The 27629-nt window shown below is 30.2% G+C and overlaps 3 protein-coding genes across 6 annotated transcripts; 2 read left to right on the top strand and 1 right to left on the bottom strand.

Annotated features, from left to right (window-relative positions):
• The first annotated feature begins 3132 nt into the window (after positions 1 to 3132).
• Positions 3133 to 7280, top strand: NF-YA9 (nuclear factor Y, subunit A9). Of its 3 annotated transcripts, XM_020378492.3 has the most exons (7): positions 3133 to 3452; positions 4260 to 4548; positions 4696 to 4808; positions 4998 to 5069; positions 5289 to 5453; positions 6425 to 6545; positions 6648 to 7280. In XM_020378492.3, the coding sequence occupies exons 2-7, from the start codon at positions 4272 to 4274 to the stop codon at positions 6812 to 6814; spliced, it is 915 nt and encodes a 304-aa protein (XP_020234081.1). In that variant the 5' UTR covers positions 3133 to 3452; positions 4260 to 4271; the 3' UTR covers positions 6815 to 7280. The 3 variants fall into 3 exon arrangements, with proteins under 3 accessions (XP_020234081.1, XP_082927319.1, XP_020234010.1); XM_083071193.1 differs by having other exon boundaries at positions 3133 to 3384; positions 6425 to 7280; XM_020378421.3 differs by having other exon boundaries at positions 3134 to 3452; positions 6425 to 7280.
• Positions 7281 to 17375: 10095 nt separating this feature from the next.
• On the bottom strand, positions 17376 to 22430 carry LOC109800415 (translocation protein-like protein). Of its 2 annotated transcripts, none has more exons than XM_020361205.3 (5): positions 22267 to 22430; positions 21412 to 21726; positions 19853 to 20054; positions 17875 to 18103; positions 17376 to 17736 (listed from the first exon to the last, which is right to left on the bottom strand). In XM_020361205.3, the coding sequence occupies exons 1-5, from the start codon at positions 22351 to 22353 to the stop codon at positions 17490 to 17492; spliced, it is 1080 nt and encodes a 359-aa protein (XP_020216794.1). In that variant the 5' UTR covers positions 22354 to 22430; the 3' UTR covers positions 17376 to 17489. The 2 variants fall into 2 exon arrangements, with proteins under 2 accessions (XP_020216794.1, XP_020216791.1); XM_020361202.2 differs by having other exon boundaries at positions 22261 to 22429.
• A 1795-nt stretch (positions 22431 to 24225) lies between these two features.
• On the top strand, positions 24226 to 25928 carry LOC109802947 (uncharacterized). Its single transcript, XM_020364379.2, has 2 exons — positions 24226 to 24574; positions 25607 to 25928. Exons 1-2 carry the CDS (start codon positions 24298 to 24300, stop codon positions 25765 to 25767), a joined length of 438 nt encoding a protein of 145 aa, XP_020219968.1. The 5' UTR covers positions 24226 to 24297; the 3' UTR covers positions 25768 to 25928.
• Positions 25929 to 27629: the final 1701 nt, after the last annotated feature.

The raw sequence follows: 27629 nt of genomic DNA, 5'->3' as shown, positions 1-27629 counted from the left end.
CACACACACACACACACACACACACACACACACACACACACACACACACACACACACACACACACACACACACACACACACACACACACACACACACACACACACACACACACACACACACACACACACACACACACACACACACACACACACACACACACACACACACACACACACACACATATATATATATATATATATTATTGTGTTCCATATGGGAAATTTTCTAATTTTCAAGTGTTGTGAGCAAATTCGAGCATCTGTGAAGTGCAAAACTCATCTTCACGTTGGGCATGCCTTTGTCGCATTGGGCATGGCTCAAATCAAGGAGTCTTTGTCTTGTTCATGCATGGGTGTAGGGTTGGTGGCACTAAGCATGAGATGAGAGAATTGTCTATGTCTGATTTGGCATTGAGCAACAAAGGAGTAATACCGGACGTAAGGAAATAAACTCGTCTCTACCTAGAATGGAGTTGAATGTGGGACTTTGTCGCACCAGGCTTAGGGGTCACTACCTCATCCATGTTGGACATGAATTGATTGACATCAGACATAGACGAGACAAAGGACTTTCTATCTTAATGTTATCGGGTGTAGGGTGGATAACGCCAAGTAGAGGTTGCCTTATAATAACTTGTTTATATGATTAATTGTCGATCATAGATTTGTTAGATGAATCTATTGTATGTTGTATGTTGTTAGGTGTGGTTGGGGTCTATGCATATTGATTTGGAATAATATATGCAGATGGTTATGTAGTTGAATTGTTAAGGTGCATTTTTGTTGTAAATTGACTAATGATGTTAGATTTATATCCATTGATATGAGGTAATGCATATACATGAATATTGTCGAGGTGTGATGTTGAGAATGTTTTAGGCATTTAAGCATGTTATGTTGATATTGTTGACTGGTTAACGTGTTGGTGTTGAGAATACTTTAGACATTTAGGCATGTTGATTAACTTAAGATTAAAGGAAGTGTTATTTTCAAAAGTTGGATATTCAATTGTGAGGATATTGATGTGGTAATCTACGAGTCTAATTGTTGAAAACCCTTATTGAGTTGTTGTTAACTCTTGAAGTGGGTAGCTGATACAATATGTGGGTAAGGTCAATACATACCAATTATAAGTGACCAACGTTGATTCATATGTGGACAAGGTCTAAACATACATGTATAAAAAGACCAATCGAGTAAGGTATAAGGTCAGGATCTAGTCCCTAATTGAGTATCGAAGGGTATAGTTTTTGATGGGCTAATCCCATAGGAAACTTAGATTTACTCTGCTTATGAGTAAATTTACCTAAACTTACTTTATTCAATAACTCATGTTATACATTAAATTTCATTGATTTATCTGTTGAATTAAAAGTTCTTAATATATAGATCAAGTTTGCAAATTTTTAAAAAAAAATTGAAAATCATATCATACTTCGTTGTATAAATTCAAATCAACATATAAAATGTTTATGATTATCTATCAATTTGAATTAATAAAATAAAATATCAAATAGTTTAATTTTTTTTTTGAAATTTACAAACTTTTACACACACACATAGATACAGACACGTAGACATAGAGACATACACAAAGACATAGACACACACAGACACAAACACAAAGACACAGAGACACTAATACTGACACAAACATAGATACAAACACACAAGCGCGCACACACAGATGTAATGATCATAATGAATCATTATAGTTATTAATTTCTAAAAAGAAATAAAAATTTGATTTAAAAAAAATTTAAAAAAATGTCAAAACATTCTCATTAACAAATCCATAAAATTGCTCTCATTAAAAAAATATTTCTAAATATACTCTCATTCAATCTAACTATTTTAACTTATATTGATAATTTTTTAAATATTTTATCTTTTTAAAACTTATCCTTTTTAATTTTATTTATAAATTAAAAAATGATAAATATTTCTAAAAGATATCAAAATTAAAAATAAATGTATATGACCGTTTTAATTATTTGCATAAATTTTAAATATATTTTATATGTTATAAGATATGTATTTAATTTTAAACATAAAGTTATGTATTTTATATGTTATAATTTGTATTAATATATAATTTTGATTCTATTAATTTAAAATAGAGTTATTTAGAGAGATTAAAATTATATATATGATCGAAATTATAATTTAGTCATTTACAATTTAAAATTATTTATTCATGATCAATATATCATGCAATTACAAACTAAATATTAATTTATTATTAATTATCAAAATGATTTTAATTTTTTTTAAACACTATAAGACCAATTGATCACACTCAAAGTAGTGAATTTCAACTTTAAAGTAAATTTTAAACATTATAAAACCCTAAATAATCAATATCTCATGTTTAATGTTCATCCGCATCACACTCAATAGTCAATGTAATGATTTCAAAGTAAACTTTACTTATATCTACAACCCTTATTGTAGAAACTCGTTCATTACTATGCTTACAAAAATTCTCACCTAAAGATTAGAAAAAAACAACACCAAATCCAACTCAAACTTAAAAAATTTTAATTTATCATGTGTTTGAACCAAATTTAAAATGTAGAATAACATTCTTTCTCCATAATTAACAGCAACAACAACAAAAAAAAATTCCTTCTTCAATTAACATGTTTCTAACCTGAAAATTCCATTGTACATTCAAACATTCCCCTATATTTCACTTCCAAATAACTTTAGATCGAACCAAATCGATAATCGATTCTAAGGAACAAGTAAACCCTAAAAAAAAAGAGGTTGGGGTAGGGTAAGGTAAGGGTAACTAAAAGGGGTGATGCATTTGCAATTGAAAAGCTAGAAGAGGACACGTGGCCAACGTTGCTGTCATCGCTGGAACGATGTGGTCCCCACACAGAGGCCACGCGTTTCGCGGATTTCTGCTTCTCAAGTGCGTGTCACGTGGCCCACACTTTCCTTTGTCGATAACCTCACTCCCAAACCGGCTGTCTCCGGTTACCCTCCCCCGCCACCGGAAAACCCGGTTTCCCGCTCCACGTGTCCGCGCGGACCCCACAGGCAGGTGACGTCATCATTACCCTCGTCTCTCGAAGCGGAAAAATAAAAATAAAAATGCGCTTTGAGGACTCGAGACTTTAAAAGACCAAGACCAAAGACTTTGTGAGAGAGTGTTATTGTTATTGTTGTTGTTGTGTTACGATTCTTCTTCCTTTTTAAAATTAAAAAAAAAAAAGGTTTTTTAAAATGTCTGTTTCGGATTTTTTATTTTGATTTTCTCTATTATTATTATTGGCGTTGTTTGTTGCTATTAATTAAATTCTGGTGCTAAATTGAGAGAACTGTGGGTGTGTGTGTGACAGAGAGAGAGAGAGAGAGAGAAGAAAGAGGAATCAGGTTAGCTCCTTTGAATTTTCTATCAGAATCTGAGGACCCAAAATCTAGGGTTTTCTGTTCTTCCTTGGGTAAGTGAGGGCTCTGATTTCTTTGCTTCGATTGGTTTGGGGGTTTAGTTTGATTGCGTGATTCATTTTTTCCCTCAGTCTTGTTTGGGGATTAGGGTTTTTGGGTTCGTTCTTCTGGGCTGATTTTTTTTTGGAGATGAGTCGGAGAATTCTGTGATTGTTTGGGTTGTGATGTGAGAATTCTTGAATGGAATCACGAAAAGTTTTTTTTTTTTTTCGTGGCGGGAAGGGAATTTTATCTGTGGTGGGGTTGGTTGTGAATGTGGGAAGAAAAGGGGGAGAATTGGGGGTTTTGAGGTGGTGTTAAGTAACAATTTTGGTGAGAATTTTTGAAACTGAGCTTCGTAGGTAGTGTGTGGTAGGTTGTCTGGCACTGACCGACAGTTAGACTGCATATGTTGTTGATGTGTGCTATGGTTTTCCTGTGGTTATGTTTGGTTGTCTGTTTGACTAAATATGGCCTAAGATTTTTTAGGCTAGTGTTAGTTCCCCTGGTTAATTATCTTTCTATAGCTTTAACTGTTATTTGAAAGATGCTACCTTTCAAGAGTTTTGCAACTCTAGTGTATGGCCTAGAGAACACAAAATGCATACCAGTTTTGTATCTTTTGGCTGGTTAAGAAGAATTGTTTACTTGCTTGTTTTTATGATGAATCTTTCACTTTGGGGGTGGGGGGTATTTTGAATTTTTTTTCCCAAGATTGAATTGAACCTTATGAAGCTTGTGAATGTTGTTTTACTGAGAGTTGGGTTTGTTTTAATGTAAGGAATAAGATTTGTGTATCACTGTGTATGTTGCTTTTGTAGGGATCTGAAGGCATGCAGTCCAAGTCTGAAACTGCAAATAGACTGAGGTCAGATCCTCATACCTTTCAGTCTGGTGGTGTTTATTCTGAGCCTTGGTGGCGTGGTATTGGGTACAATCCCTTGGCCCAAACAATGGCTGGGGCAAATGCGTCCAATTCGTCGTCTCTTGAATGTCCTAATGGTGATTCAGAATCCAATGAAGAAGGCCAGTCATTGTCCAATAGTGGAATGAATGAGGAAGATGATGATGCCACTAAGGATTCACAGCCTGCTGCTCCTAATGAACCAGGTGCTTTAGAGTGTCATGGAACCATTTAAAGACAAATGATGAAATTAGGGAACATAGTCAGATGAATTAGCACTTCAAATTTTATTTGATGTACTTTTTTTTCATTCTTCCAAGTATTAATATATTTATTTTTATTTTTCTTTGCAGGAAATTATGGGCAAGAACAGCAAGGGATGCAGCACACAGCATCATCTGCACCTTCCATGCGCGAAGAATGCCTTACACAGGCGCCACAGCTGGAACTTGTTGGTCATTCAATTGTTAGTATTTTTTCCTTAATTGTTATCACTGTTTTAACATATAGACATGGTCCAAATATCAATGATTTTGTTCTATAGTGTAAATTGTTGCTGATTCATGCATATCATTTTCATGGTAAATCTTTGTTATAGAACTTATAGTTGCATGCCTTTGGAATGGATTGGACTCTTCAAATTCTTTTGATGCAGGCATGTGCTACAAATCCTTATCAGGATCCGTATTATGGGGGCATGATGGCAGCTTATGGTCACCAACAGATGGTATGTGACATTAATCTGTGTTAAGGTTATTACATAGTATAACAATTACTGATTTGCAATTTTCACAAATTAGTCTGATAAGAAATGTGGTCAGTACATAATCTTTAAGGGAATAATGATAAATTTGTTTCATTTTGTTTTGTCTATTGTCTTGTTTATAGCATTGGTGATATTTGGATAACTGAGAGATAAATAACAATATGATATTTTTATCATTAGGGATATGCTCCTTTTATAGGAATGCCTCATGCCAGAATGCCTTTGCCGCTTGAGATGGCTCAAGAGCCTGTGTATGTTAATGCCAAACAGTACCAAGGAATTCTGAGGAGAAGACAGGCTCGTGCTAAAGCAGAGCTTGAAAAGAAGCTAATAAAATCTAGAAAGGTAAAATGCATCAGAGCTATCTTTAATCTTTCTGCATATTTGTTTTTTTTCCTGCTGTAGTAATTTGGGCTAGTAATATCTTACCATATTTTATTATTTGGGCAAGTAATATCTTACCATATTTTATTTTCAGCTATGTTGCCTTTAACTGCACTAGTGAACTAAACCTCATTACTCTCCTTTTGCTGATCTTAAAACAAAAATCATTGGGACAAGAATAAATTTTAACTAACCAGTGAAGTTTATCCACCTAGGATACTATGTAAGTGAAACAGAAGCCTAGCAATTTTCGGACCTTATAAAATTTAATTTTCCTTGAGCTTAAATCTTTAAAACTTGTTTGGATCTTGAAAGACAATAAGGTTGCTGCAGGATCAGTGGCTAACCTGACTAGCTTATTTCTCATATCCAGTCCATCTCCCCATGCAAATCCATTTTTGGGCAATATTCTGCTTTTGAATTCCTCTGTTTTATAGCTGTTTTGTAGTAAATAAGCCAGGGATCTATTGTACACTTTGTAAGTCACCTAGCTACTTCGAAATTTTTTGTTCATTTATATTCCATATGAATGTGATTGTGTTTGAAAGGGCATAACATGCTCACAGACATTGTATATGTTTAGGTGAAAATTTTGGAATGTGAGATTCCTGTTGTAATACTATACCATTGTCTACCGAAAGATCAGTTTTTTGTTAGTGTGTAGTTCAAGATGTTTGTGCATTAATATCATTTTCAGTAATGTCTATTTTGTCCATGATTATGTTTGATTAATGATGCAACAAATTGATTCTCCTTTATTCCAAATTTGGAAGTTGGAACAATGAAAATCTTCATGAACATGTTCCCTATGCAGAAAATCATAAATTGTAAATAAGGAACAACTTGTAGTTTATCGTTTACTACTAGTACTACTGCCTTGCTTAATCTTTTTGGGATCTCTATTGGGCTATGCTAACTTCTGTTCTACACAGCCATATCTGCATGAATCTCGGCATCAGCATGCTATGAGAAGGGCAAGGGGTACTGGAGGACGATTTGCAAAGAAAACTGATGCTGATGGCTCAAACAACTCGGGCAAGGAAAAGGATAATGGTACTGATTCTGTCCTCTCATCACAATCAATTAGTTCATCTGGTTCTGAACCTTTGCATTCTGACTCTGCCGAAACCTGGAATTCTCCTAACATGCAACAAGATGCAAGAGCATCAAAAGTGCACAACAGGTTTGGAGCTCCCAGTTACCAAAATGTCAGTGGCTCCTACCATAACCACAACGGTTTGCAATCTTCAGCATATCATTCTTCCTCAGGGGAAAGAATGGAGGAAAGGGCATGTTCAGGTCAGCAACTGAACCACAATTGATGGGGGATTAGAGGCCGAGGTTGGTTTGTATCTCCTAGTGACATATTTGGTGATACCTTGGTTATCTGTAAACATTCTTGGCAATATATGTGCCAAGCGGCAAATCATTCTTGGCTTTGTTCTTGTGGTTGTGGTGTGAATGATAGATATTATGGTGGGGGGAAAAGAATGATTGATGATTGGTGTTTGTGATTTCTGTTGAAGTCAGTCAACCACTCCTTCATTCTCTTCTCATTTTTGCATTTTGTACAGTTTTATAGTGGTTAGTCAACTCCAACCAACATGGATGGATGAACAGGTCTGAAGACTATGGAGAAAGAGACAAACTCTTGATGTACCAACACTCTCCTTTGACTGGTTTATCTTGTGTAGTTCAACCGGTTGTTAATGTTAACATGGGACATCATAGGATAATGAACATGCTGTTAGTTACATTATATGTCATTTGTTGGTTTTTATTTATTTATGAGAATTGACCCCGGTATCAAGAATTTACAATACTTGTGAGAATTTAACTCAGCATAGGGGGCTTACAACACTTGAGGGAAACGAAATTGGTATCAAGGACGTTTATAACTTCCAAGTATTTGTCCAACCAATTGAGTTAGACTCTTGATATTTGTTGGCTTGTTTCAATTTTTAGCATTTGATTGGCTCTTAAGAAACTTGAACTTCCATAGTCTCTAGCAAAAAGGGAAAAGAAAAAGAAAATTTTTCTAGCATATTCTTTTATAACTTTGGCCTTGTAGAAGTGGGCAAGGGACACTCGTTCGAATATTCTTGTATTATTATAATATAAGCAGGAGTAAGTATAGAGGGGGAATATAGGTGCTATTATCTAAGCTCAAAGTAATACATATTATTCTTTTCTGATTTCTTTCAAAAGTATTTTATGCCTTGTGGGCTACTAAGGGACACTTTTCCCCCCATAAGGTTTGCTTTTATCACAAATATATTCTAGTTTTCTTCATCCAAATGTTAAAGACCCACGTTTGAGTTTTAAAGTTGTTACTAGTAAAGTTTTATTCCTGTGCATATCATTCTTGTTTTATAAAAAAAGAAAAAAAGTGAAGTATTGTCTTATGAGAAACTCATTTCATAACTGGTTTAGTTGTTTATCCTCTTGGAGTGATTTGGTATTGTCTGTTCTTTTTTATTTTAATTTCTAATGTGTTTTCTGGGAAGAGTTAAAAATAAAAGATAACACTAGTGAATAGTTTTATATTAAAAAAATTACGACTTATTTATATAGCAGTTGTGTAACACCAGCTCTCTTTCTCCCTTTTACCTGTCTTTCATTGCATTCTTTCTTCACTTTGCTTAGGTTTAACTAGGCATTTGTTGTATATATTTTATAAATTTTATTTTATTTTAGTCTTTAATGATATTATTTTCCTTTTTTTTTGTTAGTTCATGTTGTCTATTGCTATAGACAGGTATTGCCTTGAGTTTCTTTTAGAGGTGCTATGATTAAGAGGATCCAAAAGTTTTCCGCATCCATTATTAAGAGGATCCAATTTTTTTTTATAAAATATAATTATAAGATAATTTTTTATATTATTTTATATTACTTTAAAAATAAATTCTCTTTTTTTAATATATTTTTATATATAAAATATAAAATTGTAATATGATTATGAAGTTATGTTTTTTAATTGTTTTTTTATGGATTATATTCATATATAAAAGGATAAAATATGATTTTGGTCACTTAAAATTTTTTTCTAGTTTGGTTTTATTGTTTCACTATTTTGGTCTTATGGTTGTGCTTCTTATTTAGATATGTACTATTTTTGTTTTTATTATTTATATAACATTTTATAATTTATAACATAACATTATATAAAAGAGATATCATTTTTTTTGGTGTCTGCTTTTTGAAGGATGATTACTCCTTTCTATTGTATTTTAACTCTTTTTTCTTTCAGTAATATATCTTTTATGGGCAAAATACAAAAAAAAAACGTATGTAGGAAAAAAAAATTGTTCTCTTTAAAAGTTAATTACTCACTTTTTTAATTTATAAACACTTTTTGTTGGAGGTAAAGAAATGTCTTTTTATCTATTGGTAAATGATAATATATAAGTAAATTGAATGAAAAATATAATAATATTTTTTAATGTAATAAAAAATATGTCACTTTTAATTAAATCATGTATATTGTTATAAATATTTATAAATAAGGGTTCATATCAATAAGTCATTAATTTGAATAATACTGAATTTATTTTTCTTAAATAAGATATCAGGGTAAATAGTCAAGTTTCACGATAAAAAATCCAAAGATTAATCATTAACAAAGTCAATAAATACTTTATATCAATAATATGATTATAAAAAAATATATAAGAACTTATTTATCGGATCACTTGGGACCTATGAGATGTTTGAACCCACTTTACTTATAAATAAAATCTATAATCTAAAGTTTATAAAACTATAGAGAATAAAAAAATGATATATGTTAGAGATTAAAATAAAATTATTTTTATTATAAAATTAAAAGATAAAATTCATGAAATTATGAGATTAAGATTTCTAAAAGTCTTTGGTTAATTCTTAGTCTTTAATGAAGCACCTTAAATTATGTAATTTAGGTGACACACATTGCACACACAATGATAAATTAGTCTCTGAACTTAGATCCTATATCTATCAATTTCATGAAAATTTAATTCCAAAATTTGTTTACGGGTGAAAATAATTAGAGTCAAACTATGTCTCTTTTAAATCTGATTCGGCGTGCTTTATAATTTTGAAACCCAAGTCTGTTTTGTTAGTTTGTTAGAAGCCTTTTTAAAATCTAATATGAACTTTATATAAGTTTACTTTAACTTATTAATATATTTTACATCGTAGGTTTATAACGCATAATATATATATATATATATATATATATATATATATATATAATAAAATAATTTAAATTTTCAATTTCAAATTTATAATATATTGTCTAGATATAAAAATATATTATTTATTTTTAAAATATTGTTTAGAATTAGAAATATTGTATTTATTTTAGGAATTTATTTGTTAGAATGTTAGGTTAATAAATAAAGGTTCTTGAGATAAGAAGAATTACTTGATATATAGGAGGGTTATCGATTTAAATGAAAGAGAAGACTATGTAAAGAAGGATTTTTCAAATTTCGTCAAAAAATTTGTGAGAATAAATTTTCAAGTTTCATTCAAAAAAAAATTAAAAAGGAGAATTTTTAGAAATATATGTGTAATATATTTTGAAATAATGAGCATGTGAATATACGCATAAATAATCCAATCACCTTAAATAAATTGGATGATTTTTCTTTAATTTTATGGTGTTTTTATGTGTACTTTTATTATTGTTGTACATAAAAAAAAAGAATTTTTTTCCTTCAATATATATATATATATATATATATATATATATATATATATATATATATATATATAACTTTATAAAGGCCAAAAAATTTGAAGAACCTATCCTTAAATAGGTTAATATGCTTATAGGGTAATGTGTTAATAAATAAATAAATAAGTATTTATAAGTGGAATGGCTTGTCAGCATACTAATTTGTTTTTCTTCTAAAAGTTCAAAATGTGACTTATTTAATTAAAAGGCTGTATTTTATATTGTCACAAGTTTTTGTCTTTAAATAATTTTTTCATGTATTTTGTCTCCATGACACCTATTCTACCTCAACACACAAAATAAAATAATACAAAGAAATAAAGAAATAATTCTACAATAAAAGTAAAATAGTTCACATAATACTTTCAAAATGTACTTCAATATCCAAATGATTCAAAACAAAGTTTTGGAAAATAAAAGTTCATAAAATGTTTCAAAGAAATAAATGTAAACTCCAAATGCAATATAGTTCATGTCCTAGAAGCCCCTTGTCCTGATGTTACACCATCTGAGCACACCCATGACTTAGTTATTGACATCTTGAATGTCACTCATGTCCGAATTTTCGTCACCTAAACACAATCACAAGATGTACGGTGAGAAAAGAAAACATTTATATGTGAAATTGTCAAGTGGGTCACCAATTTATTTAGGCTCACGTTGATTAAAAAGTAAAATAAAAAATAAAAATAAAATAAAAAAAGTCCAATATGCTAATTGTATTAGCTCTTGGTATGCATTGTATCTCTTTGTGAAATAGAGAGAAGAAGAAAAATTCTGTGAGAATGAGTGGAGCAACCAACTTTAGAGAAGAAGTGTTTGATACCAATTTTTGTATATTTTGGTTCTCTCTATTGTTTGGTTAGATACCTATTTAAGAATTTTATTGTATTATTATCCACCATATTGGTGAGGAGCTATTTCTAGCAATCCTTAGGGATTCCAGGAGGAATTGTGGTGTATCCATTGATTATTATTAGTGGAATTTTTACTGGATTAGGTCTTGTGGGTTTTTTACCTCACATTGAGGATTTTCCCACATTAAAAATTTGGTGCCTGTTGATTTCTATTTTTCTGTTTTGTGCATTTTGCTGAAATTATTTTGTTACTTCCAGAGCATATTATTTTTATACAGGGAAAAAGGATATTCAATTTTGCTACCACTTAATTGTTATTATTCTGGTTATCATTCCCAACGGAAACACACTAGGAATATCCACAAATAGTTTCAATGCCACATATTATACGATCATAAGTTTTCCAACATCCATACATGTTAAATTTAACCCAATATTAAGTCAATATATTCTATCATCACATCCCAAAACAAACAGATACACAAATCATCCATATCCACCATATTACACAACTAGCACCGTGTCATGCTCACGCCACCGCTGTTGCATCACACGCCTAAGGAGAGTTATAATAACACCGATGTAATTTTTACTAAGTATTACACCGCTCAATAACTTTATATTAAATGTGAATTTTGTAAATTCAACCGTTAGATTGAAATTTCATATAACTTTATATGTGTATATCAAATTTTGTTAAAATTGAACAAGAACTTGAAGGTAATCAAATTATTCATATTTTAGTATATTTTGAAATGTATATATTAGGTCAATTTTGTTTTATAAGAATGAAGTATCAAATCATTTTGGATTAATATAAAATTTTGTATATATGATCTAAGAGTAAAGAACTTTCAATCTATGGTTGGTTTTACAAAATTCACATTTAATATAAGGTTATTAAGTAGTGTAATACTTAGTATAAGTTACGCCGGTATTATTATAACCCTCCTCTTGTAATAATTCGACAACTTATTTCACTTAATACAAAACAGATACTATGCAGTAAAAAACATAAGGAATTTACTAAGATAGGATTATCATACAATACTAATTGGACATTCAGTCAACATATATGTATAAGGTGCAGAAAACATAAAATAATATAAAATAGTTTTTGCCAATTTTGACTTGAAAACATTAATCTCCTTAAATGGTTACAACAAAACCATGTATATATATATATATATATATATATATATATATATATATATATATATATATATATATATATATATAAATATACATCTGGCATATCAATATTGAAAACATAAAGTATTAGCGTCAGTCAAGCGCCCTGTTGTATTAGAACATATAACTCAACAAAACATAAAAGCCATCTCCAACATGGCCATCCACCAAGTATCCCATCCAATCTAATTCTTCCCTATTCTCATAACAAGTATGAATATCGCAGTCTAACAACATAGAAAAACAAGGATAAACTTCAAAAAGAAACATCATATATATCATCAAATAAAGAAGTAACAACTTCAAGCACCATATGCAACTCAAAAAATAGGTTAGCTTTACAAATTAAAATCATAACCACAATTGAACAACTAATAACGACTTAAACAATTAAGCAATTGAATAACTGTTACATTGTCCCACATAAAAACTTATAGATATCTCCTACATCTATGTGGGTAGTATAAGTATGTGACACCCTTTTATCCCAAAATAGTTAAATAAAGAATTAATTAATTTATTATACAAGTTTTATAAAATTATTATTATTTTGTCTCAATACTTTGTAAAAGGAATCATAATACTTTTTTACAACTTTAATAAATGAAAGAGAATATAAAGAAAATATTGTATGAATCAAAATAAGGTGAAACCGCCTAATAAAATAAACTCCAACTATTCAATGTGAGGATATAAAATTTAAAACAACTTCAACTAATTACTAAAACTAAAATTCTACCCCAATGTCACACTAATCATAGCAAAACTCCAGATAAATGGAACCCTAAGCTTCTCGTCCATCAAATACATCTTCTTGTACCAGATCTATTCTTGTAAATGACGATCAGCCTAAACACAAGCAACACAAGCATAGGGAGTGAGAATACACCTCATCCATTCACTACATATATAAAACATAAGGATAGACACACACATCTACAACATCAATAACATCTAACATGCATGTAAGCATCCTTCCTTACATCCACAATAATAATTTCTATACATTCATTCATCATTCATAACTAGCAAGTCATACAATTTGACTCAATTATAAATTAAGATTCGTGCAATGAATGTTCATAACTTTATATGCATGTAGTACCAATTTCTTTATCATCATTGAGAATACAAATTAGCCTAGGAGTCATAGAACGAGACCATCCCATCAAATAGTGTAGGGACCACCCATCAATAATGATCCCTTTCAAACCTCCTCAACTACGGGATATCTCTCAGGGTCTTATCGAAGTGTTACAACTGAACATGGTAGACTCTCATTTTTGTTAAAGGTTTCCCCACTATAACACCTCCTGTGGCATAGGTAGGTGACCTATGATATTCCACTTGCATAGACTTACATTATCTCATGAACAAAGTATTAATGGATGGACTCAATACACACATCACAACAAATACAATATGCATAACTCATCTCCTTGAGTGTCAGTTTGCAACATTGGACTTATTCATCTCATCTCATCATATTATTTATCTTAATATACATCATCATATCCCAACAATTCATCCTCATCATGTTTCACAACATACATCATCATATTCCAATAACTTCATCACATCAATTCAATTAATAATATTCCAATACATAATCAAATCCTACATAAAACTCATTCATAGTATCTCATGCTCATAAGAAGCATAAAAAATTCATATTGCTCAACAAATAATGATTTTCACAAAATTCATAGGCACTTAAAGAATAACACAACTCACAAATTATCTCTTCTTATCTTGGGTTTTTATGACATTATGTTATATAAATGTGATATCTAGGATTATACCTATGATATCAAGTAGATATTAATTTTACTAGAAAGTTAAGATAATTATTTACAACTTCTATGTTGACCTAAAGAGTTAATTTTACCATCTACTATTTTTAAAAATTACAAAATCTCAGTATTTAAGTCTAACTATAATAACTTGACCTTTGTTCACTAATTTAATCATAACTTGAGTTATATATCTCTTTTTTGGATGATTATAGTGTCATTAAAAAGCTAACATTCAAGCCTGCAACTCTTATGAATACTACAAAACCCAATTCGGCCATCTAAAGGTCCTCAAAATGCTTACAAATTTCAAATGTTACATTTTGTGCATAGAACTTGAGACTTATCTTATAACTCACATAACATGGTTGTTTTCTTAACATTTTATGAGATTTTTGAGTCTAAACTATAGCCCCAAATATCTAATTTTCAACCCAATAAATGAAACTCTAATTAGTTAATCGGTTAATTATGTAAAATATTCAACCAAATCATCAAAAACTCCAATTTATGCACACATCACCCTAACTTATCATCACTTAAATTCAACACCAATATGTAAATACAACATGAATCAACACACAAATTCATAGAGTAAAATAGAAGTCAATCATCAATTCATTCATATGTCTTTACACAAATTAAATTCATCACTCTAAGAGGCTTGAAGATCGTCTCTCTACCTTTATCCTTTATATATGCCCATGACTTTAACAATCTTACTTCTCTCTACCTAGAGTGACGATCTTGTTGAACAATGCGCTTCATGTAGCTTTGTATCTCCTCTTAATTGCAAAGCGGGTGGGATAGTTGATAGTGGGCCCGAGTATCTTAACTTCCTTTAATTTTGCCTCCAATGGACGGATAGGGCTATTTTGGGCTAAACAAAATATAGCCAAAGGGATTGAATTCATTTTACACATGTTAGTCTTTGGTTATTATGTAATTTGGGCTATCTTGTTGGGCTAAATTACTCATAACCAATTCTTGTAATTATGGGTTTGTAGCAGCCCTAGTGCTACAAAGTAATACATTTTGGTTGTTCAAAAAAAATTTAGCTTTGACTGCTAATTTGTGCATCCTTTGATGGTCTCATCTTAGTTCTCTCTTATGAGTGCTTTAGGTTTTTAGAAACGCATAGTATCCTAACCCCTACCCTCTTTCTTCTTTTTAATTAGCCTTGTGTTGGGCCTAGAGCTAACCCAAAATCCCCTTATTTATCTCTCCCTTTTATTTTATTAATAAAAAAAATATTTCTCTTATAATATTCTAATTATTCTAATTTATCATTTATTTTTAGAAAATGGGATGTTACAAAGTAGCTTGATCTTATCGAACCACAACAATTGATGTAAAAACCAAAAACAATGGTTGACATGGTGACTAGAATTGATTTCTCAAGTTTCTCTACTTACACTAGGAAAGTCAAGTATTATTGGCAATAAGAGAACAATTTGGGTATAAGTTTACTACGACCTAAATATGCATAACTAAGCTTATATAGAATTAGTTTCTCAACTATCATTCAAATAATGTGCACATTTTCCAGTACTCAATTTGAGATTTTGGCCTTCAACCTTGTACCTTACTTGTTGGTTGCTTATGGAAGGTATGGTTAAGCTTCCACCATGCTATTTCAACTGAAAAATCTAGAGGAGATAACTTAAACAACTTCCTAGTCAAGAGACAACTTTCCCACTAAAGGTTCTTTTTCAACTTTTGAACTCTTAGAGCACCATGACAGATATCCACCCATATAATGGGATATTTAAATTTTTTAAAACAACTTTTATTTCCTTTAATTTTTATGCAACTTTCAACTTGCAAAATGCATTACATGTCCATCACAACTCACTTCACATAGCTTCAAACAACAAGCTACTTTTAACTTAGCCAACTTAAATCATCATCATACATAATTATATATCAACATACTATGAATTAGATTCAATTACCATCAACTTACATCAAGAAAATAGGTAAAAGAACATAATATATAAGTTTCACAAAACAAAAATCTCATTAACGCCAAGCAGTCTTGTTAAGCAACCTAAGCTCTCTAAGACTCTTCGTTGGACGAACTATTCTCACTTAGCGAGAAAAACTCTTTGTGGCTTTCCTCGCTAGGTGCGCTCTAGCTCATTGAGTGACATTGCTCCTTTAGAACTCGTCATTGAGCAACCAAAAGCTTGTTGAATGAACAAATCAATTTGTGGGTCCTTATTGCTAAGCAACAATCACATCATTGAGCGACAATCACAATGTTGGGCAGACAATCCCTAGTCTTGAATGGACATTGAGTGAGCATTCGTCCTTATTGGGCAAATCATTGATCATTTTCATGGAGATTCACTTTCTTTCATCAAATCCAACTACCAAAAACATGATCCATTTAATACAAACCATCAAAAACATCTAAACATCATATATATCATGAATTCAACATCAATTTCATCATACAACATCAAACTCATAAATCTCAACTTCCTTTAGTCACAAGCCTCCTTACACTTGAAAACTCCAACTTTACAACTTAAAAAACAACTTCAATCTTTAACAATTGAGCCACCAATGTGTTAAATAACTTGAATCACAACTTAAAATCATCTTAAAGATTTAAGCAACAAACTTCCCTTACCTCAATATTCACTAAACAAGGAGAGGAAGAGAAAATGGAGAAGATCCTGAAAACCCCTCATACGATGACTTCTCACTAAGATTCACAGTTTCTAAGCTTGAATCTTTAAATCAGCTACCCAATTCCCACCTAAAGAAAGGATCTAGGCATTTCAGGAGAAGTCAGAAGAAGAGATGATCTTCATTGGCTCTAGGTGTTACAAATTTTATTTCTACAAAAAAATTAACTAAAAAGTTAGGAATCAATAGATAGTGTGTTCGGGAAAACTTATTTTCCCACTTGTCAGTTCTTTGTGAAAAAAGTTAGTTGTTGGAGAAATTAGCTGAAATTTATAAACATTATTCTTTGAAAAATAATATATTTTTATAAAGTTGAATATTTGAAACTTATGAATATTTTTCTACAGCTTTCTTTTCTTTTAAACTTATTTACTAGATAAAAAATAATTTTTTTGTTTATTTAAACTAACTAAAATATTTTAAAACCACTTATCGTCAAATTTATTCAAACCAAATTTCATATAATCGATTATTTATATAATATGTTATTGAAATAATCTATTTTTCATATTGTATGAAGACGTATATGGCGTGTGAGTGGAGAGTCATCTCAACTCTCAGGTATAAAGAAACGCGTCGAGAAGCATAACGAGGAAGAAAAACAAAATCCTTCAAGAGCATCGATTTGAAAGCGATCACTTTTACTGTTATTATTTCATACATAGTACTTTTACACTCAAAAGGAAAATTGTGAACTAGTCACTAAGTATATTTCATTTAGGTATATGATTAAAATTTAATCATGATGTTTATCTTCATCCACATACCCTATCACTTCTTCAGTATTACTATCCTGTTCCGTGAATGTTTTTGCATCATCACCATCAGCTGGAGTTGCATCCTCCGGTCCAGTTGTGCTTGCATCGGAGGCGGACCCTGTGGCATTAGCCACATTTTGTTGCTTGTCCATCATCCCAGACAAGGCTAAACTTGGAGACCATTCAAGAACATCATCAATGATGTTAGATACCCTCTTCTGGTATCTGCATAAAAACCAAAGCAATATGTTGCAACTGTTGGAAAGACCAACTACAAATAGTTTTTCCCTTTATGGGTTCATAGATCCAAGTAGAAAGGAATTTAAGCCGAGTTTGAACATCAGCATTGTGTTTGGGACTTACCTTGCTCTGGCAGCTTCATCGGGGGCATGATGCCTCAGTAATAATATGAACAGCACAGCTACCCCAGCATAGAATAGCCTTGTTGTCCACTTGGGCCTTTCCTCTTCATCTTTCTTAGGCCAAAATCTGAACAACTCCCGCAGTGTTGCTTCCTCGGCAAGGATGTTAGGAAAAAACCAGATTCGCTTTCCAAGAAGAATATATAAAGCGCCAAATATTGTACCTCTTACTACAATATTAAAAAAGAAAACATTCATGAGGCCAAACGAACCACTCAAGCAGAATGTGGTGCACTCAACTCAAGAAGCATATTTCACATAACCAACCACTTTTAATCTAAAAGTTCTAACTACCAATAACAACCAAGTATTACGGAAGATATTCTAGAAATCATCAAGTTACAACAAGTTGGATTCAATTTATTTTAAAGAAATAATTGTTTATTTTTGCCAGTTTCCTGAAATAACATTTGAAAACAAAAATATTTCCTCAGAAATAGTCATTCCCATACATGCTATAAGAAGGTGGGATTGCAAATACGAGATCTAAAAAGACATTGTCAAAACCTAAATGGTACACAAGGAATAGCAAGCAGAACTTATATCAGATGGGATGGTAAACTCAAAACCCAAAAGCACACATAATAAAGATGCACGCTAATAGTTTTCTCTCCTAATGCATGTTAGGAGATCTGAAAAGACTTTATAAAAACCTAATGAATGCTTTTTCTCTCCTCTTTTCTTGATTACCTAGTTACTAGAAAATGAATCAAGAATGTGATTGTGCACATGGTATAACGCTTAAACATATAATGGAATTAGCTTGAGACACGAAATCTAGTAACAGTCCAAAAGGGTAATCTCTGAAGCATGGGTACTTCTACATATTGGGTGCCAGTAACATGTTAGGTACGTTTGAATACTTATCAAAATTAATTACTTAAAAGAAAGTAGAACACAGCATGTGGATAGGGATGACAAAACGAGTTACTCCGACCTGTTTAGGCCTGCCCTGCCGTTGACCTGCCATAAACAGGCTGGGCCAAGTTGGCCTTCCAAGGGAAAACGAATTGGACATCCTGACCCATCCCACCTAAGGATGGATTAGCAGGCCGATCCTTCAAAAAAAAAAAAAACAAAAAAAAAAAACAAAAATTTGCATATTTATTTTTGGATATCTCTTACAACATATTTCTTTCTCAATATCTAAAGAATCCACATAAATTAGTGTAACTAAATAATAAAATAAATCTCAAATTACAACATATTTGTTTTGATTTGCTACATAATAAAATATATATGTAATTATAATAATAATAATAACTCTTCCAACAAATTTACTACACAAAAAATCCCAAATTACATACATATAGTAAAATAATCAAATGCATAGCATATTTATTGTACAACAAATTACAAATTACTTATATAATAAATCTCATTTGACTTATTTAAATTCAATATTAAAAATTTAATAAAAAAAGAATTAGGCAGGCTAGCGGGCTAGGATGCCCAACCCGGCCCACCAACTTTTGGTGGGCCAAGGCCCTTTTGGTTACCTCTTGTTGAGGATGATTCTCTTGAGTATGATTCTAACGAGACTATGTGCAATTAGGGGTATAGCTAGGCATGCATAAGGTATAGGATAGATCAATTCCCTCCCACAAAAATGACAATTTTTTAGTTATATTTAGGGATTTTTTAGCCTTATAATTTTTCCATGTTCGTTTCTCTATTTAGATGCAAGTTTGTTAATTTATTTTATTGCAGATGTTTTCACAACAATCTATAAATATTTTATATTTTCATTTATATAATTTTAAAAATTATATTAACATATCAATACCTTCAAATTTAAAAATGTGGTATTTTGTACAGATATAGTACCATAGCCATTCTCATGCAACATAGAGGGTAATTAAAACTAGGAAAAGAAACTAGGCAAAAACTATCAAATATTAAAGGAAAGAAAAACTTACTCAATAGTAGAGAGAGAATTAGAAAAAGGATCCCAGCGCATGAGTAAAGTATTAATAGCTTGCAGCGATGAGGGTACACAGGAAACAAGCAAATAGCCAACGTTAACACAGGCCAGAAAAATGAGAGCAGTGTCTGCCAAAGTGGATGGCGTTTTACAAATGTCCAAGCGAAAAAAGCATCGTTTTCAGAAAATACTTGTTCCTGCCACAGACAATCAAATTTTGTTAGATTCAAACACAGAAAGAAACCTAATCACTTAACCAGGCGCAGAAAAAAACCAGACACTGATGATATTAACATAGAAAATGCATTTAAACTCCATGAATATCTTTCAATGCTCATATTTCTTCCCGCAAGTTTTTAATAAGCAGTTTTATTTATTATTTTCAAGATTAAGAATATACTTGATTACAAAAATAGATAAGCTAAAATATAATTGTGTAAGTATACAATATGATGCATCATACATATATAGCTAGCACAAAAATAGACTTGACTATGAATGCACCAACTAGCGGTTACTTATAATTCAAAAAAACAGACACCTACAAATGCAAACATACCTATGCTAGATAAAACCCAACAGAATAAGATGATGAAACTGGGAGTAAACAAAAGGTGACCAATAAATTAGGATGATTAAATCAGCAGCATAGTTATCAATCTTGGAAAGTGGCACATGGCAGCTGACCCCAAAAATACTTGTGGTGTAATAGTGCATAGTGGAATGGCAATTATTATGATATTTTATAAACAGAGTAAGAGTATACAATAATTTATTTATACTATATCCATATAATTGCTCAATAATTAAAAAAGAAAGCTAATAAATATTCATAATTAACAATAAAAAGACAAATAAACACTGGAATGTGGTGGGAAACAAACAGAATGCAGCCAGCAAGAGAACAGAAGGTCACAATCACCAGAAAAGGGTTACAGTCACTGGAAAACTGACAGAGAATCCGTCTCCAACTAAGCTTGTGGGAAACCAGTAAATGCCCTAGCCTTCGATTAAGGTCTGGAAGGGGTAAAACCTCTTTTTTTACAAAATGACACTGTGGGGGGTGGGGGTTGATCCCCATTTTAGATTTTCAGTAGAAGAGAACTGGTATAACACCGCTATTAATAAAAACAAATTCATCGGGTTAATGGCCTTATCTTTGTACAATATAGTAATATTACATTTGCCAACTGAGCTCTATCTTAAAATCCTTCAATCAATTTATTTTGGACTCCCTATAATAATAAATCTCATTTCCAACCCTCATCCCAGATATAAGTGATCTGAGAACTGCAGCAATAAGACATGAAAATCCTAGCCCCCCACCCCATAGCAAGAAAAAAAAAAAGGCTTGATCAACAGCTTGTCGGGATTGAAAGGGAAACATCAAATAGGTCAGTATTACAGAACCAGAAAATTCTGAAATATTGAGAGATCCACATTCCACATTCAAGCAATCACGCACATACAAGTTAAAGCTGGTGATATAACCATTGCAACTCAATAATTGCAGAAAGAAAAGTCAAACTCAAACCAAAAATAAAAAGCACTTACGGGGAAAATCTCTAAATGAGCAGGCCAGGTAGACAACTTTTTCTTCCCAGGACGAACAGTTTTTACAACTCGGTCACAGCGCACCAAAAGATTTTTTGCAAGTAGAATGTCAGCAATCTCCTCTGTTTCTAAATTCCTATCTGATTCTAGAATATCTTTGAGCTCCGGATGGTTTTTCAAGAAGCTCACAAAATCCTTCCCTCTAAAATACTCAACCCGCGTCTCTTGTAGAACAGCCCATCTCGAAACCAAATCCTTATGGTCTCTAACCTTCTCAGCAAACACCTGGAACACGTCTTTCTTGACAGCTTGTTTCTGAAAACAAAACAAGCCCAACACAGTCAGAAACAACTCAAAAACATAGCACAATTGAACACGACTCGCACAATGACATAATACAAACGAGAACAAAAAAAAAGGGTTTCAGAAAATCATGGATTGACATCAAAAGGATCAACCAAATCAAATGGCAATAACAACTCAACCACAGTAAAGTCTCAAGCTTCCCTAATTTCTCCTTCCCATTAAAAAAATCCAATGAAATTGAAAAACGAAAAAAAAAATTACAATGGCAGCAAAAACCCTATAACGAAGGGCTAAATGGAATGCAAAAATTGAGCTGAAAACAACACTATCACACTCACGCCAATCAACACATCTCATTTCAAATATGGCTATAGTTCTTGAGCGGTTCCAGTGAGTGCATTACTGAAACCCTAACATCGTAAAAAAATGAAATCGGAAAAATTGATGAGATGGGTTTTGGTAGGGACGAAAATGGAGTAGAAAAGACGTTGAGTAAGGAAGCGAATAGAGAGAGATTTGGGAATGGGAATTGGAAACCCTAACCCTAACCCTAGGAGGGGCGTCAGAGGTGGGATCTGGTGCGGCGGAGCGTCGGACCCTCTTCTTGTCAGCTGCGCCTCCCGAAGACTTCTTCATTTCCTTCTCTGTCTGTTACCCTACGCTCTCTCTCTCTCTCTCTTTTTATTTCTTCTATTTTTCTAACATTTTAATATCAACTAAAGTGAATCTCAAGATTCAAGTGCAATCAACTACTATCTTATAATCTTTTTATTAACTTAAATATATTTTAGTTTGTGTAAGATAAGTTAATTTTAATTTCTTTTTTTTAAGAAAATATTGTTTTTTATTTTTAATATTTATAAATATTATTTTTAATCATTGTAAAATAAGTAAATTTTTTATTTTTATTTTAATAAAACATTTTTTTCTTTCATTTTTTTAAAATATAAAATCATTATTTTTGTATTTAATGATGATTTTAAGATGGACCAATAAAACTTATCTTAAGATACTATAAAAAAAAAAAAAAACTTAAATTGACATGGTATTATTAATATCACGGGATAACATCTGATATGGTCAAATAAGTAGTTAAATTAATAGCATAATAATAACTAAAAATAATATTTTAAATTTTAGAAAGATAAAAAATAAAAATAATTATAAAAGTCAAAATTAAAACACGTATATTTTAAAAAGATTAAAATTATCTTTAAACATTTTTTATTTGACTAAATTATAATCTTTGTTACTTTTGTGACATTTAATTGGCAATGCTCCCAAAATTTTATAATTATAGTATTATAATTTTATAAAAACTTACAATTTTAGTCTTATCACTAAATTTTTGTCAATAGTAACATCAATCATCATAATAATTATAACATTAATTAAGACGTTTTTTTTGGTACATACATTAATTATGACTTTGATATTAAATAAATAATATAATAATTAATAAATTTATATATATATATATATATAGTTAATATATTTTATTTTTAAGTCTTTATTTATTTTAGTCTCTCCATACATATATTTTTTTTATTTTAATCTTTATAATTTATAAGCTTTTATTATAAAAGAAACAAAAATAGTATATATAGAGAATAAAATCTGCAATATTTTTTATTATAAAAATAATTTTTTTTTCTATAAAGACTTAAAAAGTAAAATTTATGAAAATTCATGATCAAATAAGTAATTAAATCTAATTAATAGATTAAATTATATTTTTATTTTTATATCTCATAAAAGTGAAAAAAAAGATAAAAAAAAGTTTTTTTTTTCATGAATATAATCCACACAATATCTAAAAACTAATAATCAAGGATTAATCTACGCTCATAAAACATGACTTCTATTAATCAAATATTATTTTAATATAAATAAATAATATAATTTAATATTAGTTAGTAAGTATTAATTTAATATTAGTAATATTGACTTTTTTTAAAATTGAAAATATTAAAAAAAAACATTAAAAAAATAATATTTTATTAAAAATATTAAATTATACTAAAAAAATTTGCATCTATGTAATGTTTATGGAATAATTTGAAATATTTGCAATCATTGTCATCGAAAAAAAAACTAAAATTAATTTATTTAAATCCAATTGATATAAATTATATATGTTATGAGATAATGATCAAATGAATTATCACTAAATAAAATTTTAAAATTAGTTGATTATTAAAATTTAATTAAAAATTTCAATTCAAAAATTAAAATAATTAAATAGATATAATAAAATATGTCAAAACATGACTTATAAAATTTGTTAAGACCTCAAATTTTCTTGACAATCCTGTATACACACATAAAACTTTGATATAATTATCAATAAAAAAAATTAATCATAATTTCTAAATCAGTATTCTTAGGCAATTATTTTCTTAGGCAATAAAAAAGATTAATCATAAATTCTAAATCAATAAAATAAATAAAAGGTCGTTCTCAGGCTGAATGTAGAGACAAAACATTATCTTGAATACAATTTACTTGCTTGTGCTGTGTTTTAGATATTTGGGTGAGTGAACACTGAACAGAGAAGGAGCAGTTCCAACACACGTTCAAATGTTGTTCTCCAAGCAGCTTCTTAGCTTCTACAAGCAGCCACCACCACTTCTTGTTCCACTTTCTAGACACATTAATGAAGGCATTTTCAAGGAAAATAGGTTCATCAAAACCCCTTATTCTTCTTCATGTGGCATAATAGTTCATGCAGTGAAGGAAGATTCACAATCACAGCAATATGAGGTAGACCCAGAAAAGGCCAGAGAAGCACTCAAAAAGCTTGATGACCAAATCCAGTCTCTCTCTAATAAACAAGCCTCCACTTCAAAGCTAAGAGGTACTTACTCTTTACTTTTTTATCCTCATTCCATAACTAAAATTGTTGATTGATTCTTCTAGTGATTTATGTTTTGGAGTTGTCTAATTTACCTTAAGTAAAAATGGGGTTCAACAATCTAATTGGTCAATTGATTATATACTTTAAAGATAATTAGTGCAATTTTGTTAGTTACATCAACCAATATTTGTGGTAAGTTAGACAATCCCTGTGTTTTTTAATCTAAATTCCCATTACCCTCAATCACTTGTGCAATTAGCATAAAGTTTTCAAATTGAAGTTATTTTAAATGGTTTGGGTTATAATTTGTTTTACCTTTGTGGCTTTGTCTGGTGTTTACTATTGGGCTTGATATCTTCTGCTTGAATAAAATTATGAAAGAGGTGGAAGGAAATTGATAAGTAAAAAGGGAAGATGCAGAAAGTATTGGTCTTACCTTGGACCTTGTATATGCTCAATGTTGATAGTGAGAAGTGTCACTTATAAAAACATTTTGTTTTTAAACACATTTACTTGTATTAATTAAAAATCACAAAGGTTGTATTGTATCAGACTATTAGTTTTAGATTGAAACCCACTAAACAGAGAATGAGACTCATATGTTAATAAGATTTATATGAATTTTACCTCATAAAAAAGATTGTGTGACTTGTGTCAGAATTTTATGAATAATTTATTTAAAATATAATAAAATTTTAATAAATATGTAATAAAAGATTTTACATCGTCAAGAGATCAACCAAATAAAAGTTAATTTTTTTAATGATTTTTAAGGTGATTATTGTTAGAGTTAATTAACAAGTTTATCATATACTTTTATTAAATGACAATATATAAATTAGTGTACATATTTTTTTTCTCATATTATAAATGACTTATTATCATTATTTTTTTTTCAAATATTGCATAACATGAATAAACCATAATTGATTCACTAATATTATAATAAAGGGTATGTTAACAACTAAGGCCATTCAAAATTCTCCTGTGAATGATTCTTGACCTACACATTTTTCACTTACACTTTTGCAGCTTCTGAAGTAAAGTTTCCCAAAGAAGAAGCCATTGGCAATGACAAGTTAGAAATTTCTGATTCGTTTCTTGCAACTTTAGCTGGTGGTCTGATTCTCTTCACTATATTTTATAATGTGCTATTTTATAGTGTAATTAAGCCAGCCATCGATGGTCCATAACATGTCCATGGCTGGTGTGTATACATAGAAGATAGAAGTAGTAGAAGGGAATAAAGCATAAACTTTTTATAACATAAGAACCTCGCTATATATACATGTGAAGATTTGAACTGTATCATTTTTCTCACGACTATATACCAAGATTCTGAATTCTGATGCCACTTGAAATTAATTATTGATTCTTATCGAATGTTCTTCAGATTCTTAACAACTTTGTTACACACCATTTTTGGGGGGTGACGTATGAGGTGAAAGTTTACATAAATTAGATTTCAGAAATTGACACAAGATTCAAAGAACATTCACAAAAGTATTTGCAAATTGATTGTCAATAAAGTTTTTACATTTTAACAAAAATTGAACTCACTAATTGAACCAACCTTTATTATTATTTTTTAGGACACCTTTATTATTGTTATATATCATGTTTAAAAACATTCAAATTAAATTTTCTCAAGCATTTATTTGTAATTATTGTCAAATAGGTTACCTTACAAACATTTTTGAGAAAATATCTTCGAGGTAATTCAGCAAGTTAAATAATGAAAAAGTAATAGACAAATTAAAAAAAGGTTTTAAAAAAATTATATATTGAATAAAATTATATTTAAAAAATTGTAATTAAGAACTTAAAAGAAAAAAAAATAAACGAGGATACTACTTTTCTTTTAACTCATTGTTGATATGTTTATTTTATGAATAAAGTGATAATTTTAGTTTTATATATATATATATATATATGTGTGTATGAAGTTAAGAATTTAACTCTATAATCATTAATTAAAGAAAACGGTATCAAATTTCATGTGCTAATACCACTTTCAACCACATATTTTATATTTAATGAAAGGTTTAACAAATTATATATAGTCATCATTTTAATTTATTAATACTTTTGCTTCTATGTAGTCACCATAATTAGGACCTTTAACTCTCTGATAAGACTTTTAGATATTCCTAAAACTTTCAAAAAAAAAATTTTGAGTTGGCTATAGGTGACCAATTTTTAATCCAAGCTTGATCAAACGTAAAACTCCACCCTCCTTATCAACGCCATGTATCAACATAAAACAATCTATTTATTTATATAGTAATAAAATAAAATTGATGCTATTATCAAAATTATTTTTATTTCTCTAATTAAAATGTTAATCAATTAAAGACAGCCAATATATATTTATTGATATTCTAACTACTTATTATATAAATATCTGTAAATATTTATTTAAGTTTATTTACATATATCAAATATAAACATTATTGTAACCTTTTGCAAATAGAAAAACAGTAAAACAATACAAACTAATGCATGGGATTTTTTTGTAAAATAAATCACTATTTCAAGTATTTTTTTTAAAAGAAAAATTGAACAGTTTTATCTAAAGTACGTGGATTACATTCATTTAAAGTCAACCACATTTGACCTAATTAAGTTGGTTTTTTTTTGGTGGATTGTTATTATATTGGTGATCAAGAAATGACTTATAGATACCATAGATGAGGTGGTAGTATATGCAAAAAATTTCAATGCTTCAACCAAAATATATTTTCACAAAATAATAATATATAGAGCAATAAGAAAATACATTTAGATGCCTATAAATGAGGGGCGTCGTGATATTTATAAGTGAATGTGTTCTGAGATAATGGTGGTTATTAATAAGAGTGGACTAATGACAATCAATAGTCATATATATTGGCATCATATGAAGAGCCATTTGATATTTGCAATAAGCCAATAATACTCAAAGCAATAGTCAAGGTTGATACTAATGTCCCTCAAGGTACATGGTGTGTGTAATGACCCGCCACGGTCTCTACACTTAGTAGAATCGCACTACAACTAGTTAACTAAGAGAATA

The sequence above is a fragment of the Cajanus cajan genome, chromosome 3 (assembly GCF_000230855.2).
Source record: "Cajanus cajan strain Asha chromosome 3, NIPB_CcT2T_4, whole genome shotgun sequence".
In the NCBI taxonomy this organism is placed as follows: Eukaryota; Viridiplantae; Streptophyta; class Magnoliopsida; order Fabales; family Fabaceae; genus Cajanus; species Cajanus cajan.
Note: the sequence above shows the minus strand (reverse complement) of the source record. Positions and strands in the feature narration are given on the sequence as shown.

Bases quoted from the DNA above. Each gene is read 5' to 3' on its own strand.
- NF-YA9 (XM_083071193.1), top strand. From the start codon at position 4,272: ATGCAGTCCAAGTCTGAAACTGCAAATAGACTGAGGTCAGATCCTCAT. The intron at 4,549-4,695 runs GTGCTTTAGAGT...TTTTCTTTGCAG, and splicing joins TGCTGCTCCTAATGAACCAG to GAAATTATGGGCAAGAACAG. The intron at 4,809-4,997 runs GTTAGTATTTTT...CTTTTGATGCAG, and splicing joins AACTTGTTGGTCATTCAATT to GCATGTGCTACAAATCCTTA.
- LOC109800415 (XM_020361202.2), bottom strand. From the start codon at position 22,353: ATGAAGAAGTCTTCGGGAGGCGCAGCTGACAAGAAGAGGGTCCGACGC. The intron at 21,727-22,260 runs GTTAGGGTTTCC...TTTTGTTTTCAG, and splicing joins ACGCCCCTCCTAGGGTTAGG to AAACAAGCTGTCAAGAAAGA. The intron at 17,737-17,874 runs GTAAGTCCCAAA...GTTTTTATGCAG, and splicing joins GATGAAGCTGCCAGAGCAAG to ATACCAGAAGAGGGTATCTA.
- LOC109802947 (XM_020364379.2), top strand. From the start codon at position 24,298: ATGTTGTTCTCCAAGCAGCTTCTTAGCTTCTACAAGCAGCCACCACCA. The intron at 24,575-25,606 runs GTACTTACTCTT...ACACTTTTGCAG, and splicing joins CTCCACTTCAAAGCTAAGAG to CTTCTGAAGTAAAGTTTCCC.